The sequence below is a fragment of the Bufo bufo genome, chromosome 9, assembly GCF_905171765.1.
Source record: "Bufo bufo chromosome 9, aBufBuf1.1, whole genome shotgun sequence".
Classification (NCBI taxonomy): Eukaryota; Metazoa; Chordata; class Amphibia; order Anura; family Bufonidae; genus Bufo; species Bufo bufo.
Window position 1 is genome coordinate 4,696,031 of NC_053397.1, and position 21,050 is coordinate 4,717,080.

The following is a 21,050-nucleotide window of genomic DNA, read 5'->3' on the forward strand; positions in this document are numbered from 1 at the left end:
CAGGATAGGATTAGATACACAGCTCAGCAGACTGTGTCACACAGGATAGGATTAGATACACAGCTCAGCAGACTGTGTCACACAGGATAGGATTAGATACACAGCTCAGCAGACTGTATCACACAGGATAGGATTAGATACACAGCTCAGCAGACAGTATCACATAGGACAGGATTAGATACACAGCTCAGCAGACAGTATCACACAGGATAGGATTAGATACACAGCTCAGCAGACAGTATCACACAGGATAGGATTAGATACACAGCTCAGCAGACTGTATCACACAGGATAGGATTAGATACACAGCTCAGCAGACAGTAACACATAGGACAGGATTAGATACACAGCTCAGCAGACAGTATCACACAGGAGAGGATTAGATACACAGCTCAGCAGTCAGTATCACACAGGATAGGATTAGATACAAAGCTCAGCAGACAGTATCACACAGGATAGGATTAGATACAAAGCTCAGCAGACAGTATCACACAGGATAGGATTAGATACACAGCACAGCAGACAGTATCACACAGGATAGGATTAGATACACAGCTCAGCAGACAGTATAACACAGGATAGGATTAGATACACAGCTCAGCAGACAGTATCACACAGGACAGGATTAGATACAAAGCTCAGCAGACAGTATCACACAGGATAGGATTAGATACAAAGCTCAGCAGACTATCACAGAAAGGGGGGGGGGGGGCAGGGACGGTCTTCAGTGTCCGTTTCATGGACCTCACGTCTCGTATCCGCGGAGGGCGTTAGATCTGGGCGCTGCAGGCGAGGGACGCACGGGTGACAGGAGAGCAGCCAAAATCTGCAGATAATTTCACGCTCCAGCCACATCCAAAGCTGCATTTACAGTTCTCGGCTGGTTTATCCTCTGCACAGTCAGTAATGTGGGGTCTCTACTGATGCTGTGCTGCTCAGTCCGAACCCAAACAGGAGCCCAAGTGTCAGCAGCAGGCAGCGCCAGGGGGGGTCCTCGCTGCCCCCCAGGAGGGAGGTGTGTGGGGGAGGGGCAATATCTGCAGCAATGCTCTATCACATGAACTGCTCTCACTGAAAAAGCAGAAATCCAAGAAAAAAGGAGAAAACTGATGAGAATGGAGCTCTGGGGGACTCTACAGGTGGGGCGCCCCCTAGTGGCAGTTGTGCCAGGAGGTCTCCCCTGCCGTTCATTTTCTCTCTACACCTGTCAGACCTATGCTGTGTGCGCTGACCAATCAGATGCCTTGTCTCTGCTTCTCACCCTCCCCTCTCACAGCACGAGTCTCAAACACAGGCTGAGGTCACCGCTCTCCTCGACCAATAAGCACACTGCTAAACCGCAGGATGTGAACTCTGCCCTCTAGGACCCTACACCGCCCCCCACCTCTGGGACCCTACACCGCCCCCCCCCCCCGCCCCTCTGGGACCCTACACCGCCCCCCCCCCCCCGCACCTCTGGGACCCTACACCGCCCCCCCCCCCCCCCCCCCCCGGCACCTCTGGGACCCTATACCGCCCCCGCCCCCCCCCCCCCCCACCTCTGGGACCCTATACCGCCCCCCCCCCCCCCCCCCCCCCCGCACCTCTGGGACCCTACAAATGCCCCCCCCCCCCCCCCCCCGCACCTCTGGGACCCTACACCGCGCCCCCCCCCCCCCCCCGCACCTCTGGGACCCTACACCGCCCCCCCCCCCGCACCTCTAGGACCCTACACCGCCCCCCCCCCCGCACCTCTAGGACCCTACCCCGTCCCCCCCCCCCCGTACCTCTAGGACCCTACACCGCCCCCCCCCCCACCTCTCGGACCCTACACCGCCCCCCCCGCACCTCTGGGACCCTACACCGTCCCCCCCCGCACCTCTGGGACCCTACACCGTCCCCCCCGCACCTCTGGGACCCTACACCGTCCCGTCCCCCCGCCCCCGCACCTCTAGGACCCTACACCGTCCCCCCCCGCACCTCTAGGACCCTACACCGTCCCCCCCGCACCTCTAGGACCCTACACCGTCCCGTCCCCGTCCTCCCGCACCTCTAGGACCCTACACCGCCCCCCCCCCCCCCGCACCTCTAGGACCCTACAACCGCGCCCCCCCCCGCACCTCTAGGACCCTACACCGCCCCCCCCCCCCCCCCGCACCTCTAGGACCCTACACCGCCCCCCCCCCCGCACCTCTAGGACCCTACACCGCGCCCCCCCCCCCCCCCCCCCGCACCTCTAGGACCCTACACCGCGCCTCCCCCGCACCTCTAGGACCCTACACCGCCCCCCTCCCCCGCACCTCTAGGACCCTACACCGTGCCCCCCCCGCACCTCTAGGACCCTACACCGCCCCCCCCCCCCTGCACCTCTAGGACCCTACACCGCCCCCCCCCCCCCCACCTCTAGGACCCTACACCGCCCCCCCCCGCACCTCTAGGACCCTACCCCGCCCCCCCCCCCCGCACCTCTAGGACCCTACACCGCCCCCCCGCGCACCTCTAGAACCCTACAAGGCACCTCTAGGACCCTACACCGCCCCCACACCTCTGGGACCCTACACCGCCCCCCACCTCTGGGACCCTACACCGCCCCCCCCCCCGCACCTCTAGGACCCTACATCGCCCCCCCCCCCCCGCACCTCTAGAACCCTACAAGGCACCTCTAGGACCCTACACCGCCCCTGCACCTCTGGGACCCTACACCGCCCCCGCACCTCTAGGGCCCTACACCACCCCCGCACCTCTAGGGCCCTACACCACCCCCGCACCTCTAGGGCCCTACACCACCCCCGCATTTCTAGGGCCCTACACCGCCCCCGCACCTCTAGGGCCCTACACCGCCCCCGCACCTCTAGGGCCCTACACCGCCCCCGCACCTCTAGCGCCCTACACCCCCCCCGCACCTCTAGGGCCCTACACCGCCCCCGCACCTCTAGGGCCCTACACCGCCCCCGCACCTCTAGGGCCCTACACCGCCCCCGCACCTCTAGGGCCCTACACCGCACCCCACTTTAGGCCTTAAAGAGACAAATTATCAGATACGTAACCCTTTCACGCCGCGATGCCCATCCTTCTCCTCTGCATTGTCAGCACGCTATCTTACACGTCAGGTGTCAGGGACTTACCACGTACAGCTGCTTCCACAGAGACGTCCATTCTTGCAGCGTGGACGTCACCTCTGTGACGAGAGGGTCTTCCACAGGAACCACGGTTTCATACTGCCTGCAGGGGAGAAGACACATGAGGGGTCACCACAGAGCTCCCCAATACCTGGCACTCTACTATTGGGGTGCCCCCTCCCCCCCACGGGCAACACTCAGATAATTGACACCTTTATAAAACATCAGAACAGCAGGGCCCTAAAGACCCCACACCGTGACTGCAGAAGACGCCCCCGCACAGTCACCGCAGAAGACGCCCCCACAATGTAGCCGCTATTTCCATGACAACTCCACCCCCTCATGTACACAAATGTCATGTGGCACGCGCGCTCTGGACAATATGGCAGCTGGTTGTCAGCTTCATATACTGGAGTCTTGGGCAATGTGGACTCCACATGCTGCTGCTCCCCCATGCTTTACACTGCAGCCCTGCTGAGACCAGGAGCGTGCACGCTGAGGTCTCCCTGAGCTCACAGGTTCAGGGCCCTAATCCCAGTACACAGTCTTTCAGCGCAAGCAACATTGCGTGGAGTCTACATGTTCTCTCTGTGTTACACACATGAAGGTGAATTAACCCTTTAATGTGCAGGATTAGTCTGTGCTCTCCAACGGGACAGTAGTGTTATATCCAGTAACGGCGGACCAGATCCTATTCTGCATGTGACCCCCATACTGCCGCTCTACAGGCACCCCGCCCCCATCTCCTATAGCAACCGAGTGAACGGCTACGGTTCCCAGAATATCAACACTTGAACCGCTGACTGCACCCCCGGGGTTTATCTGTATGCACCCCTCAAAATGTACATACATCATATGATAGCACAGCCTGCCATGTCCTCACATATCATACAGCCTGCCATGTCCTCACATATCATACAGCCTGCCATGTCCTCACATATCATACAGCCTGCCATGTCCTCACATATCATACAGCCTGCCATGTCCTCACATATCATACAGCCTGCCATGTCCTCACATATCATACAGCCTGCCATGTCCTCACATATCATACAGCCTGCCATGTCCTGCCATATCATACAGCCTCACATATCATACAGCCTGGCATATCATACAGCCTGCCATGTCCTGACATATCATACAGCCTGCCATATCATACAGCCTGCCATATCATACGTCCTGCCATATCATACGTCCTGCCATATCATACAGCCTGCCATATCATACAGCCTGCCATATCATACAGCCTGCCATATCCTCACATATCATACAGCCTGCCATATCCTCACATATCATACAGCCTGCCATATCATACAGCCTGCCATATCATACAGCCTGCCATATCATACAGCCTGCCATATCATACAGCCTGCCATATCATACAGCCTGCCATATCATACAGCCTGCCATATCATACAGCCTGCCATATCATACAGCCTGCCATATCATACAGCCTGCCATATCATACAGCCTGCCATGTCCTCACATATCATACAGCCTGCCATGTCCTCACATGTCATACAGCCTGCCATGTCCTCACATGTCATACAGCCTGCCATGTCCTCACATATCATACAGCCTGCCATGTCCTCACATATCATACAGCCTGCCATGTCCTCACATATCATACAGCCTGCCATGTCCTCACATATCATACAGCCTGCCATGTCCTCACATATCATACAGCCTGCCATGTCCTCACATATCATACAGCCTGCCATGTCCTCACATATCATACAGCCTGCCATGTCCTCACATATCATACAGCCTGCCATGTCCTCACATATCATACAGCCTGCCATGTCCTCACATATCATACAGCCTGCCATGTCCTCACATATCATACAGCCTGCCATGTCCTCACATATCATACAGCCTGCCATGTCCTCACATATCATACAGCCTGCCATGTCCTGCCATATCATACAGCCTGCCATGTCCTCACATATCATACAGCCTGCCATGTCCTCACATATCATACAGCCTGCCATGTCCTCACATATCATACAGCCTGGCATATCCTGACATGACATATCGCACAGCTTGGCATATCTTAGTTATAACACATACGATCACATATGAATGCACATATGATGGCACTGCCTGGCATCTCACATGTTGGTGCAGTGTGGCATATCGTACATACAGCGGTGCAGTCTTGTGGCACATTTATGAGGCAGTGAATGAGTTAAATGACAAGCACCCCCCCACCTCCCGTCTGCAGATGTCTGCCTCCAATATCATGCATGCACAGCGCACATCCCAAGGGTCACGGCTGTCTGGGCAGGTGGGTGGCACATTGCCGGGTGCAGGGAGAACCCCAGAAGGATGAAGCTCCTACCTCTCCGGCACCGCTGCCTCCTCTCCGAGCTGTGCAGTAATGAGGCGGCCAAAAAGGAGCGAAAAACAAACCTCCCACGTACACAGCTCCCCAGAGCACACACCGCAGCAATGCACAACGAGAGTACACACAACCAGAGTACACACCGCACAGCGACACACAACCAGAGTACACAACTAGAGACACACAACCAGAGTACACACCGCACAGCGACACACAACCAGAGTACACAACTAGAGACACACAACCAGAGTACACACCGCAGCAACACACAACCAGAGTACACACCGCAGCAACACACAACCAGAGTACACACCGCAGCAACACACAACCAGAGTACACACCGCAGCAACACACAACCAGAGTACACACCGCAGCAACACACAACCAGAGTACACACCGCACAGCAACACACAACCAGAGTACACAACTAGAGACACACAACCAGAGTACACACCGCACAGCGACACACAACCAGAGTACACAACTAGAGACACACAACCAGAGTACACACCGCAGCAACACACAACCAGAGTACACACCGCAGCAACACACAACCAGAGTACACACCGCAGCAACACACAACCAGAGTACACACCGCAGCAACACACAACCAGAGTACACACCGCAGCAACACACAACCAGAGTACACACCGCACAGCAACACACAACCAGAGTACACACCGCACAGCAACACACAACCAGAGTACACAACTAGAGACACACAACCAGAGTACACACCGCAGCAACACACAACCAGAGTACACAGCGCAGCAACACACAACCAGAGTACACAGCGCAGCAACACACAACCAGAGTACACACCGCACAGCAACACACAACCAGAGACACACAACCAGAGTACACAGCGCAGCAACACACAACCAGAGTACACAGCGCAGCAACACACAACCAGAGTACACAGCGCAGCAACACACAACCAGAGACACACAACCAGAGTACACACACCACAGCAACGCACAACCAGTGACACACAACCAGAGTACACTCCGCAGCAATGCACAACTAGAGACAAACAAACAACCAGTGACCCACAACCAGAGCACACACTGCAGCAATGCACAAACACAACCGCCAAGAGACACACAACCAGAGCACACACCGCAGCAATGCACAACCAGAGAGATACACAGAGCACACTTCACAACAAAGCACAACCAGAGCACACACTGCTGCAACACACAGACAGCGACACACAACCAGCAAAGCACAACCAGTGAGATACAACCAGAGACACACTACAACAAAGCACAACCAGAGATACAAAAAACAGAGCACACACGACCAGCAGCGCAGAACCAGAGATACAACCAACCAGAGCATACACTGCAGCATTGCACAAACACAACCGAGTGAGATACAACAAGAGACACACAACCAGCAGCAAACACAAGCACATCCAATAACGCGCACACACACACACACACACAACTGCCAGTGAATACAATGATACGGGAGCCCAGGTGACTTGTTTATAAACGATGCATCTCAGCTGTCCAGGAATGTAGTAAAGCTGGGCGACAACCTCTAGGAAAGGTAATGGCAGCCATATTGGTTGTCAGGCTGCGTTCCTGCGCTGGCATCAGACGTGCACTGACAGCTCTGTATTAAGAGGAACCTGAATTCCCAGCTTGGAGGATCCCACAAGTGAAGGGGGACGTCTAGTAAATGTGGCTGCCATCCTGACAAGTGTGTTAATGGCTGGTGCTCATGAAATATGCATGTTACAGGGACACATTACTATCCAGTGACCAGGAGAACATGAAATGTCATACACAGCCTTGGCGGGGACGTCACGTGTACAGTCACATAGGACTGATTGGTGTCGCTCTCCAGGAAAAGGCAGTATAAACATAAAGGAGGTGGCACCGACTGTGCCGCTCGGCGTCCGCAGGCACCGACCTGTCAGACTGATCACCGGCGCCACCTCAATCTGTGGCAGCTGCTTACCCTGCAGGAGCCGAAAATGTCAGAGACTGGATCAACTTACAAGATGCTTTTAACGGTCCCCACACACAGAGGACTGGACCTGGGACTTCTCTGTCAGTTACCAAAGACGCAGCAAATCTACCTAACTGCAAACACTTTACAGGCCATGAGTTACATCATGTTACAACCAGAGCTGCATCCCCAATTCTGAAGTTACTCCATGTCTTACACTGCATTCACAACCAGATCTGCATTTACAATTCTGATACCTCTAGTGCTTACAGACTGTGTGGTGTCCTCGCTACATCTCCCATAATGCACCACATCAGAGCATGCCCGCTCCAGACACTAAACTGGCAGGGCGCAGCAGAAAGATTTGGGGTATTATAAGAGTGAATTGGTAAGGGCAAAATGTGGAAGTCAGCGGAGTACAAGAAATTATATAACTGCATAAATGTGATTGATGCTTTGGAAATGACTGGAGGATAAGACATGCAGTAACCGCAGAACTGGGAAGGCAGCTTTAGATGCGACTAGAGCACAAGACATGACAACAGTATAATTGCGAGTGCAGCTCTGCATGTAACTAGAGTAAAAGAAATGGTCTAACAGCAGATTTGGGAATGCAGCTCTGGATGTGACCACAGCTCGTCTTGGTGAAATCTTCATCTCATTCGTTCCATAGGTGACATCTGCCCGGAAGCTTCAGAGGACTACACCTCAATATCCACGTTTCTTGGAGACGTCTCGCGTGCTGATGTATGAAGGACGACTTCCCGTCACCTCTCACTTCTCATCTGGGTCTACAAAAGCCTCCATGTTCCTGTCACTGACACCCATGAGCGACGCGGCGGCGGCGGCACACACTCCTCCTATGGCGCTGGCGGCAGCCACATGATCGCCCTTCATGGGATGAGAATTGATACATTTGTTCCTCTGCTACAATGTCTCCGATTCTGATACATTGTGGGTAGAGCCTGGGGTATGATGCCGGAGCGAGGCCTCCTGACCCCCCTGCAGCCGGTTACCCTGCCTTCATTTCTGGGGCAGGATGTAGCTGTCCAACTACCACACTCGGCCATGTTTATTTGCATGGGGCTGCTGTTTCTGTCATCCGCTCATCCCTCTCCCAGCTCTTCAGGACAGTCAGTCACAGCTCTACAATCCTCCTGTCACTGAGCAGAGCCTGCACCTGTATTAAACACTCCCACCCCATGTGTGGCCCCTGAGGCCTCCGGCCTGACTCACCCTCTGTTGCTGACTGTGGCCTTCTTCAGGTGGATGATATTGGCCGGGAAGATTCCCTGCAGAGAAGACAAGACGTCAGAGAAAGATTCAGAGGAAAAAAAAACTTTATATTCAGTGTGAAAAATTGACAAAATCAGCGACGAGACCCAGTGAGGATCCCCCCTCCTCCCACACACACTGGGGCAGCCCCCTGAAGCTGCAGAGGAGACCCCCACACCTGGAGAGGAGACCTCTGCAGCAAAGGAGGATGGAGAAGGCTGCTTTACCGTATCACTGCACGACAGCCATGGACAAGAAGAAACTACAGAGACCCTTCAGTTCTGAAGCTGCAGAATAGTGAGTGCAGCTCTGGAGTATAATACAGGATGTACCTCAGGATCATAAGTAATGTATGTACACATTGACTGCACCAGCAGAATAGTGAGTGCAGCTCTGGAGTATAATACAGGATGTAACTCAGGATCAGTACAGAATAAGCAATGTATGTACACAGTGACTGCACCAGCAGAACAGTGAGTGCAGCTCTGGAGTATAATACAGGATGTACCTCAGGATCATAAGTAATGTATGTACACATTGACTGCACCAGCAGAATAGTGAGTGCAGCTCTGGAGTATAATACAGGATGTAACTCAGGATCAGTACAGGATAAGCAATGTATGTACACAGTGACTGCACCAGCAGAACAGTGAGTGCAGCTCTGGAGTATAATACAGGATGTAACTCAGGATCAGTACAGGATAAGTAATGTATGTACACAGTGACTGCACCAGCAGAATAGTGAGTGCAGCTCTGGAGGATAATACAGGATGTAACTCAGGATCAGTCCAGGATAAGTAATGTAGGTACACAGTGACTGCACCAGCAGAATAGTGAGCGCAGCTCTGGAGTATAATACAGGATGTAACTTAGGATCAGTACAGGATAAGTAATGTATGTATACAGTGACTGCACCAGCAGAATAGTGAGTGCAGCTCTGGAGTATAATACAGGATGTACCTCAGGATCAGTACAGGATAAGTAATGTATGTACACAGTGACTGCACCAGCAGAACAGTGAGTGCAGCTCTGGAGGATAATACAGGATGTAACTCAGGATCAGTCCAGGATAAGTAATGTATGTACACAGTGACTCCCCCAGCAGAATAGTGAGTGCAGCTCTGGAGTATAATACAGGATGTAACTCAGGATCAGTACAGGATAAGTAATGTATGTACACAGTGACTGCACCAGCAGAATAGTGAGTACAGCTCTGGAGTATAATACAGGATGTAACTCAGGATCAGTACAGGATAAGTAATGTATGTACACAGTGACTGCACCAGCAGAATAGTAAGTGCAGCTCTGGAGTATAATACAGGATGTAACTCAGGATCAGTACAGGATAAGTAATGTATGTACACAGTGACTCCACCAGCAGAATAGTGAGTGCAGCTCTGCAGTATAATACATGATGTAACTCAGGATCAGTACAGGATAAGTAATGTATGTATACAGTGACTGCACCAGCAGAATAGTGAGTGCAGCTCTGAAGTATAATACATGATGTAACTCAGGGTCAGTACAGGATAAGTAATGTATGTACACAGTGACTGCACCAGCAGAATAGTGAGTGCAGCTCTGGAGTATATACACAATACAGGATGCTACACGTTTTGTTCATGAATTAATCATCTGTTGCTTTTTTGCATTCAGTTTGTCTTTTATTAAGAGAATTATTAAAATCGGTCTGGAACGAGGCGCTGATGCCTAGATGACTCCTGTCAGCCATGAACCCATCTCTAGAATCCAGTGCCAGAGGTCACATCTTCTGCTATTAGAAGCGTTATGTGCCCCTGGCACATGGAGCTGATTGTGCCCTCGACTTGGGGGCTTCTCAGGCTGTGGGGAGGTCAGCAGTGTCAACAATGAGCTGGGAAACTGTCTCCCGACCTGCTGGTCCCTACACGAAGGTCACTTTTGGCTCTGTGCTCAGGACCCGGCATCCTTTTGAAGTTTCTATGGAGATGTGAAGAGAGAGTCTGCAATGAGTGGGTATAATGCTGCCATTGTGCTGACCCTCACCCGCCCCCGCCCGTCCTCACGTCCATCACTGCGGATTTCTCCTCATTCTGCGTTTTCTTACAATGGTTATTATAAAATGATCCCATTATCTTCAGTCAGTGGCAGGGAACCAATCACTTCATACCCATGGGAGGACTACAAATCCCAGCACATCCATCTCACACAACAATGACAGCGCACACAAGACTATAGACTCTGCACAAAATGCATCTCCAAAATAATTAGCAGCATTAATTTAAGGGGAGTTACAAGAACTACAACATCTAGCATGCACTGCCACTTGTCGTAAAACCCTGGAGGCGGAGGGCCATGAGGAGGAGGGTAATAAGCAGGAGGAGGGCCATGAGGAGGCGGGTCATAAGCAGGAGGAGGGCCATGAGGAGGAGGGTCATAAGCAGGAGGAGGGCCATGAGGAGGAGGGTCATAAGCAGGAGGAGGGCCATGAGGAGGAGGGTAATAAGCAGGAGGAGGGCCATGAGGAGGAGGGTCATAAGCAGGAGGAGGGCCATGAGGAGGACGGTCATAAGGAGGCGGAGGCCCATGAGGAGGAGGGTCATAAGCAGGAGGAGGGCCATGAGGAGGAGGGTCATAAGGAGGCGGAGGGCCATGAGGAGGAGGGTCATAAGGAGGCGGAGGGCCATGAGGAGGAGGGTCATAAGGAGGCGGAGGGTCATAAGGAGGCGGAGGGTAGTAAGCAGGAGGAGGGCCATGAGGAGGAGGGTAATAAGCAGGAGGAGGGCGATGAGGAGGAGGGTAATAAGGAGGCGGAGGGCCATGAGGAGGAGGGTAGTAAGCAGGAGGAGGGCCATAAGCAGGAGGAGGGCCATGAGGAGGAGGGTCATAAGGAGGCGGAGGGCCATGAGGAGGAGGGTCATAAGGAGGCGGAGGGCCATGAGGAGGAGGGTAGTAAGCAGGAGGAGGGCCATGAGGAGGAGGGTAATAAGCAGGAGGAGGGCGATGAGGAGGAGGGTAATAAGGAGGCGGAGGGCCATGAGGAGGAGGGTAGTAAGCAGGAGGAGGGCCATGAGGAGGAGGGTCATAAGCAGGAGGAGGGCCATGAGGAGGAGGGTCATAAGGAGGCGGAGGGCCATGAGGAGGAGGGTCATAAGGAGGCGGAGGGCCATGAGGAGGAGGGTAGTAAGCAGGAGGAGGGCCATGAGGAGGAGGGTAATAAGCAGGAGGAGGGCGATGAGGAGGAGGGTAATAAGCAGGAGGGCGGCGATGAGGAGGAGGGTTATGAGGCAGCAGAGGAAGGTTGTGAGGCGGCGGAAGGGTCATGAGGAGGAGGCGGAGGAAGCTCATGAGGAGGCGGAGGAAGCTCATGAGGAGGCGGAGGAAGCTCATGAGGAGGCGGAGGAAGGTCATGAGGAGGCGGAGGAAGGTCATGAGGAGGCGGAGGAAGGTCATGAGGAGGCAGAGGAAGGCCATGAGGAGGCAGAGGAAGGCCATGAGGAGGCAGAGGAAGGCCATGAGGAGGCAGAGGAAGCCCATGAGGAGGCAGAGGAAGCCCATGAGGAGGCAGAGGAAGCCCATGAGGAGGCAGAGGAAGGCCATGAGGAGGCAGAGGAAGGCCATGAGGAGGCGGAGGAAGGCCATGAGGAGGCGGAGGAAGGCCATGAGGAGGCGGAGGAAGGCCATGAGGAGGCGGAGGAAGGCCATGAGGAGGCGGAGGAAGGCCATGAGGAGGCGGAGGAAGGCCATGAGGAGGCGGAGGAAGGCCATGAGGAGGCGGAGGAAGGCCATGAGGAGGCGGAGGAAGGCCATGAGGAGGCGGAGGAAGGCCATGAGGATGCGGAGGAAGGCCATGAGGAGGCGGAGGAAGGCCATGAGGAGGCGGAGGAAGGCCATGAGGAGGCGGAGGAAGGCCATGAGGAGGCGGAGGAAGGCCATGAGGAGGCGGAGGAAGGCCATGAGGAGGCGGAGGAAGGCCATGAGGAGGCGGAGGAAGGCCATGAGGAGGCGGAGGAAGGCCATGAGGAGGCGGAGGAAGGCCATGCGGAGGCGGAGGAAGGCCATGCGGAGGAGGGTAATAAGCAGGAGGAGGGCCATGAGGAGGAGGGTAATAAGCAGGAGGAGGGCCATGAGGAGGAGGGTTATGAGGAGGCGGAGGAAGGCCATGAGGAGGAGGGTAATAAGCGGGAGGAGGGTCATGAGGAGGCGGCGAAAGGTTATGTGGAGGCAGAGGAGGGCGAGGATGGCCCCGAGGAGGAGGAAGGCCATGAGGAGAAGGGGTAATAAGCGGGAGGAGGGTCATGAGGAGGTGCCGGAGGGCCATGAGGAGGGGGAGGATGAATATAAGGAGGCGGAGGAAGGCCTTGAGGAGGAGGGTAATAAGTGGGAGGAGAGCCATGAGGAGGGTCATAAGGAGGCAGAGGAGGTATATGAGGAGTGGGTTCATGTGGAGGAAGCAAAGAAGAAGGCACTAAGAGGCAGAAGATAATGAGGAGGAGGGTAATGAGAGAGAAGAAGGTCATGAAGAGGCAGGAGGATGCTCATGAGAAGTGTTGAGCGGGAGGTGCCATATTCGATTTTGATGAAATTCGCGAATATTCGCTACAATAATAGTCTCATAATGGTCAAAATCTAATATTCGTCATTATTCTAGTTATCGCAATTAATATGCGATTTAAATAAATCGCGTATTGTGATTTTAACTTAATGCAACTGTCTTATTGGTTTGATATCTAGAATTAGCGAAGATGACGAATATGACGAATGTATTTGTCATATTCCTCAAAACGAAGATAACTAAGTATTCTCCATCTCCGTTTTAGCTCCATATTCGTCAACTTCGCTAATTCTAGCAATCAAAAAGGAAGGTTGACTCTAGAGACAGCCGTGTTTAATTCGCTATGTGATAATATTACTTTGCTTTTTTTTTTTATAAATAAAATAATTTGAATACTTGATAAGTATTATAATGATTCTATTTATTAAAAAGAAAGCAAAGTAATATTATCACATAGCGAATTAAACACGGCTGTCTCTGTAGTCAACCTTCCTTTTTGATTGCTAGAATTAGCGAAGTTGACGAATATGGAGCTAAAACGGAGATGGAGAATACTTAGTTATCTTCGTTTTGAGGAATATGACGAATACATTCATCATCTTCGCTAATTCTACCAAGCCGACCATAGTAAACCAGGTCTAAGTTGAAATCGCAATGCGATCACTTCAAGTTATATTAATCGCATTGCGATTTCAACGTAATTCTCCCATCCGACAGTACATTCTAGTATGGAGGCGTTTCCATGGTGATGGGGACGCTCCATGAGCACGGAAGTCGGCAGAAGCGGCAACGGGCACTGACTGGAGCAGCCAGGAATCCTCAGGACAGGTAAGAACTACTTTTGGGAAGTGGGAAAGAAAAAAATATAACCATAAAAATAAAAAAATAAGAATATTCGAAATAGCAAATTTATAGTGCTATATTCAAAATATTCGCGAATTAGCGAAGTGCCGATATTCGCTAAAAAAAATAAAAATAAAAAAATCGCTATTTGAATATTCACGCTCAACACTACTCATGAGGAAGCGAAGGCTAGTGAACAAGAGGAGGAGAGTAATGAGGAGGAGGAGGAGAGTAATGAGGAGAAGGAGGAGAGTAATGAGGAGGAGGAGGAGGGTAATGAGGAGGAGGAGGAGGAGGAGAGTAATGAGGAGGAGGAGGAGGGTAATGAGGAGGAGGAGGAGGGTAATGAGGAGGAGGAGGAGGGTAATGAGGAGGAGGAGGAGGAGGAGGGTAATGAGGAGGAGGAGGAGGAGGAGGAGAGTAATGAGGAGGAGGAGGAGGGTAATGAGGAGGAGGAGGAGGGTAATGAGGAGGAGGAGGGTAATGAGGAGGAGGAGGGTAATGAGGAGGAGGAAGAGGAGGAGGGTAATGAGGAGGAGGAGGAGGGTAATGAGGAGGAGGAGGAGGAGGGTAATGAGGAGGAGGGTAATGAGGAGGAGGAGGAGGAGGAGGAGGAGGAGGGTAATGAGGAGGAGGAGGGTAATGAGGAGGAGGAGGGTAATGAGGAGGAGGAGGAGAGTAATGAGGAGGAGGAGGAGAGTAATGAGGAGGAGGAGGAGGAGAGTAATGAGGAGGAGGAGGAGAGTAATGAGGAGGAGGAGGAGAGTAATGAGGAGGAGGAGGAGAGTAATGAGGAGGAGGAGGAGAGTAATGATGAGGAGGAGGAGGGTAATGAGGAGGAGGAGGGTAATGAGGAGGAGGGTAATGAGGAGAAGGAGGAGAGTAATGAGGAGGAGGAGGAGAGTAATGAGGACGAGGAGGAGGGTAATGAGGATTACTATTATATGGAGCATTATATAGAATATAAGGAGGAGCCAGTGATGTGTGTGGGCGGGGCTGTAAAGCTCCTTATGCCCCGCCCTCATTCACACATGATAGATAATCTGATATAAACTTCTTTAACCATCACAGAAAATTCCAGAAGAGACACGGAGATTAAGAGTGAATCTCGCCCTGAAGCCTCCCGCAGCCCGCTACATCTCTGTTCAGTCGGTTTACTGCATTAACTGGAGAGCTGCGCTCGCGGCGGTGTGTCGCTAAGTGGCTGCTCAGAGAGGAACGCGAGAACATGGAGGAAGAGGAAATCCTTCTGCAAGAATTCACACAGAAATCTTCAGATTCATCGCTTCCACGTGAAGGACCACTGCAAGGAGCAGACAGTCCCCAGGACCACTGCAAGGAGCAGACAGTCCCCAGGACCACGGCAAGGAGCAGACAGTCCCCAGGACCACGGCAAGGACCAGACAGTCCCCAGGACCACGGCAAGGAGCAGACAGTCCCCAGGACCACGGCAAGGAGCAGACAGTCCCCAGGACCACGGCAAGGAGCAGACAGTCCCCAGGACCACGGCAAGGAGCAGACAGTCCCCAGGACCACGGCAAGGAGCAGACAGTCCCCAGGACCACGGCAGGGAGCAGACAGTCCCCAGGACCACGGCAGGGAGCAGACAGTCCCCAGGACCACGGCAGGGAGCAGACAGTCCCCAGGACCACTGCAGGGAGCAGACAGTCCCCAGGACCACTGCAGGGAGCAGACAGTCCCCAGGACCACTGCAGGGAGCAGACAGTCCCCAGGACCACTGCAGGGAGCAGACAGTCCCCAGGACCACTGCAGGGAGCAGACAGTCCCCAGGACCACTGCAGGGAGCAGACAGTCCCCAGGACCACTGCAGGGAGCAGACAGTCCCCAGGACCACTGCAAGGACCAGACAGTCCCCAGGACCACTGCAAGGACCAGACAGTCCCCAGGACCACTGCAAGGACCAGACAGTCCCCAGGACCACTGCAAGGACCAGACAGTCCCCAGGACCACTGCAAGGACCAGACAGTCCCCAGGACCACTGCAAGGACCAGACAGTCCCCAGGACCACTGTAAGGACCAGACAGTCCCCAGGACCACTATATGACTGCGACAAATGTTGTTGTGTAGCCCTAGCCTTATACTTGGCGCAGGGTCCTAAGGAGCGGAGCATGACACAGGGCGGTCCACTGTGGTGTTCCTTTAATTCCTGTCATGCTCCGCCCCCTAAGGCGCAGGCGACATATAACACAGAGGATGTGTGTAGATAGCACAGGTGAGGACATGCGGGTAAATGGACTGTTCCTTTAAAGAAACCAAGATCTTGCATTGATCTTCAGTTACATCATGTGTCTACTCTAGTCACACCCAAAGCTGCAATCACAATTCATGCAGAGATGTGTGGAGCCAGACATGGGGGTGAGATCGGAGACTGGAGAAGAGCAGAGAGAGGACAGGACGTCTGAGCGGATGATGGGAGTATCTCCAGGAGATGACGACATATTCTGCGGTTGCAGCACAATCTGCTCCGCGGGGCTCTTCCTGACTCCTTTTTATAGATTGCAGCTTTCACCGCCACTAATGAACTGTTAACAAGCGTGCAATTACTTATGCAAATGTGCAGCTGGAGGCGGGCGTGGCCCAGTGACTCACGTCTCCGTGCCATCGGGGGGCAGAGCATGGCAGCTCCCTACATAACAGGGGGCAGCGGCGGGCATGACCGGCATGAAATGAGGGGATGGGAGGCCTGAGAAAGCAGGATTATCACTGGTCAGGGGGTGCGAAGGGCGAACGCACTGGGGCAGCTCCATATTGTGACCCAGGATCTCAACCGCCCCCTGAAGGGCCCCTCAAGGCACCACCAGCCACATTTACCTGCTACGCACCGTACATCTGCTACCAAGCAGAGTCGCATTCACGCCGATTCCTACTGTCAGTCTTCAATGCAGTTCTAGCATTCTATTCATCAAGCAGAAGGTTCAGTATGAACAGGGCCGGAGGATTCTCCCCTCCAGTATAACCCGTATTATCATCCATGACGGCAAGAAAAACATTACATATCAGCAAGTGGAGACCACTCTGTGGGGTGAAGGGTCCCCAACATGGCGCTGTCACCTCAAGTCTTACAGCCTCCACCAGCACCAGGTACTGACCCAGTGCAAACTACTGGAACCATCCCGAGCTTCCTGAAAACCCTGACATCCTCTGTGCTGCTGGGGACCCTGCTCCTTCCACTATGTAAGGGCCCTTGTGCACATATGTCCTGGAGCGTCACCGATCGTGTGCAGGGCAGAGCACGGCATCATAGATTACAATGTGCAATAGTTACGGTGCTATTGTCCTGCACTCATAAGATCATATACAATAGTCCCGCGGGCGGCCCGACGTGCCCAGCATCACAGAAACCTCCCCTGCACACGATCAATGCTGCTCCGGGACAAATGGCCTGAAATCCTCTGTGCTGCTGGGAACCTGCTCCTTCTACTATAACTCTCAGCCTATGACCTCCACAAGATCAGCACATTCCTCTCCTGAAACCCTCTGTGCTGCTGGGACCCTGCTCCTTCCACTATGTAATTCTCAGTCTGTGACCTCCCACATGATCAGTATGTGGGTCTTCTCAAATACTCTGTGCTGCACTAACTACAGTTGCAAGAAAAAAGTATGTGAACCCTTTGGAATGATATGGATTTCTGCACAAATTGGTCCGAAAATGTGATCTGATCTTCATCTAAGTCACAACAATAGACAATCACAGTCGGCTTAAACTAATAACACACAAAGAGTTAAATGTTACCATGTTTTTATTGAACACATCATGTAAACATTCACAGCGCAGGTGGAAAAAGTATGTGAACCCCTAGACCAGTGGTGGGCAACCTTTTTTTTCAACTGAGCCAAATCTCGCCAAAACCACGATTGAAATTTATTTTGAGAGCCACATTTTTAAAACCGAAAATACATAGGATGGTACACTGTTTTTAGTTTCAATAAGTTTTTATTGAGAATATTGTGCATGCAAGTATCCACATAGGTCGGGTACTGTGGGACTCTTTGCACCGGCCCTGTCACGTGGACGTGACCAGAGCCTGTGCAAGGATTTTTTGGCAACACAAGCGAAGCTACATCTCGGTGACCCCCTTCTCCCACCGCCCCGCCCGCAGCTCACCTGGTCCTGGTTCTGTCTGCAGCAGCTGGCTTCTCCTCTGTGTGGTCCTGATATCTTCGATCTGGTTTGAGGACTGTACTTTTCGCCCTATAAGATGCACATAGGTTTTAGAGGAGTATAATCAGAAACAATATTTTCCATTATACCTCAGGTCAGACCACCAATCAGACCCCCAATGTTAATCATACCTCAGATCAGCCCCCTATATCAGCAGTCAGCACCCCATCCATCATGCCCATGTCAGCCCCCATCCATCATGCCCCCATGTCAGCCGTCATGCCCCTATGTCAGCCGTCAGCCCCCCATGTCAGCACCCCATCTATCATGCCCATGTCAGCCGTCAGCACCCCATCCATCATGCCCATGTCAGCCGTCAGCACCCCATCCATCATGCCCATGTCAGCCGTCAGCACCCCATCCATCATGCCCATGTCAGCCGTCAGCACCCCATCCATCATGCCCATGTCAGCCGTCAGCACCCCATCATGCCCATGTCAGCCCCCATCCATCATTACCCCCCATGTCAGCCATCAGCCCCCCATGTCAGCCATCATGCCCCCCATGTCAGCCGTCAGCACCCCATCCATCATGCCCATGTCAGCTGTCAGCCCCCATCCATCATGCCCCCCATGTCAGCCGTCATGCCCCTATGTCAGCCGTCAGCACCCCATGTCAGCCGTCAGCCATCAGCCCCCCATGTCAGCACTCCATCCATCATGTCCATGTCAGCCGTCAGCCCCCATCCATCATGCCCCCCATGTCAGCCATCATGACCTTATGTCAGCCGTCAGCACCCAATGTCAGCACCCCATCCATCATGCCCATGTCAGCCGTCAGCACCCCATCTATCATGCCCATGTCAGCCATCAGCACCCCATCATGCCCATGTCAGCCCCCATCCATCATTACCCCCCATGTCAGCCATCAGCCCCCCATGTCAGCCATCATGCCCCCCATGTCAGCCGTCAGCACCCCATCCATCATGCCCATGTCAGCTGTCAGCCCCCATCCATCATGCCCCCCATGTCAGCCGTCATGCCCCTATGTCAGCCGTCAGCACCCCATGTCAGCCGTCAGCCATCAGCCCCCCATGTCAGCACTCCATCCATCATGTCCATGTCAGCCGTCAGCCCCCATCCATCATGCCCCCCATGTCAGCCATCATGACCTTATGTCAGCCGTCAGCCCCCCATGTCAGCACCCCATCCATCATGCCCATGTCAGCCGTCAGCACCCCATCCATCATGCCCATGTCAGCCGTCAGCACCCATCCATCATTACTCCCATGTCAGCCATCATGCCCCCCATGACAGCCGTCAGCCCCCATCCATTATGCTCCCTAATGGGGGACAATGTTGGAGTCTGCACCATCGGGGGGGTGACATGATGAGGGACAATGTTGAAGTCGGTACCTGATATATCACTGGGGTCTGGCTGGAGTGGGGTCGGTCTGGTCCTGGCTCCAATCTCAGCTGGCTCTGCCTTAAGGTGTCTTCTCCAGAGTCCAGACTAGAGTCCAGCAGGGTCGGCCAAGTTCCAACAAGTCGTGCCTCAGTGTTACTCTGTGACTGTGTTCTTCTGCTGCCAGCCTGGAGGGGCAGCTTTTACAGGTCATAGCAGACAGAGCAGCTCCGCCTCCTCGCCTCCCTCCGCCGCGGCCCCACTGACAGTCAGTGACGCCTCCTTTGGCCTGAGCGCCGCACGGCACACATGTAGGCAGGACAGCCGCAGGCTGCCGCCCCCGAGAGGAGGGAGGGGAGCGGGCGCCGGGCACACAGAACAGTGCTCCAGACTAAAAAAAAATTCCAAGTAGCCATTGGCTCCTGAACTGAAAAATTTAGGAGCCAAATCAAATTTTTAGTTGCCAAATCGAAACTGAATCAAAATTTTGGTATCGTGACAACGCTACGCCGATCAGATCGGCGTAGGGTTGTTTTGAAACCAAAATTTTGATTCGCTTTCGTCACCATAAAAAAGTATTGTGATACTCAATACCGTGCAAAAAAAAAAAAACAACAAAAAAAGCTGTGTGCATTTCGCATTTTATGAAACATTCGGCCCATAATAGAACAGTCCTATGCTATTTTTTGGGGTGACAAGGTGACTAAAAAGGCTATGTAATATGTTTATTTATTTATTGTTTATATATTTTATATGTAAAATTGGGAAAGGGGGGATTTAAACTTAATATTTTAAAGTACTTTCACATTAGCGTTTTTCATTTCCGGCACTGAGTTCCGTCACAGGGGCTCTATACCGGAAAATAACTGATCAGTTTTATCCCCATGCATTCTGAATGGAGAGTAATCCGTTCAGGATGCATCAGGATGTCTTCAGTTCAGTCATTTTGACTGATCAGGCAAAAGATAAAACCGTAGCATGCTACGGTTTTATCTCCGGCGAAAAAAAATGAAGATTTGCCTGAATGCCGGCTCCGGCATTTTTCCCCATAGGAATGTATTAGTGCTGGATCCGGCATTCAAAATACCGGAATGCACCCGCACTAAATCCGGACCCATTCACTTCTATGGGGCTGTGCACATGAGCGGTGATTTTCACACATCACTTGTGCGTTGCGTGAAAATCGCAGCATGCTCTGTTGTGCGTTTTTCGCGCAACGCAGGCCCCATAGAAGTTAATGGGGCTGTGTGAAAATCGCAAGCAAGTGCGATTTTCACGCATGGTTCCTAGGATGAAAGTCTATTCACTGTATTATTTTCCCTTATAACATGGTTATAAGGGAAAATAATAGCATTCTGAATACAGAATGCTTAGTACAAGGTCAATATAATAAACATTGGTGGCGCAGTGCGCCCCCCTCAATATAATAAACATTGGTGGTGCAGTGCGCCCCCCCATCACCCCAATATA

The 21,050-nt window shown here is 52.9% G+C and overlaps 1 protein-coding gene across 3 annotated transcripts in view; it reads right to left on the bottom strand.

Annotated features, from left to right (window-relative positions):
• DOCK3 (dedicator of cytokinesis 3) overlaps positions 1-21,050 on the bottom strand; it is a 122,389-nt gene that overhangs the window by 63,322 nt on the left and 38,017 nt on the right. For all 3 annotated transcript variants that reach the window (XR_005774188.1, XM_040407110.1, XM_040407109.1), the window contains exons 4-5: positions 8,638-8,693; positions 3,105-3,201 (exon numbers count right to left, since the gene is read on the bottom strand). Coding sequence is in view for 2 of the 3 variants with exons in the window: in XM_040407110.1 (XP_040263044.1) it covers positions 3,105-3,201; positions 8,638-8,693 (153 nt within the window). In the remaining variant the exon portion in view is untranslated. The remainder of the gene's footprint in view (positions 1-3,104; positions 3,202-8,637; positions 8,694-21,050) is intronic.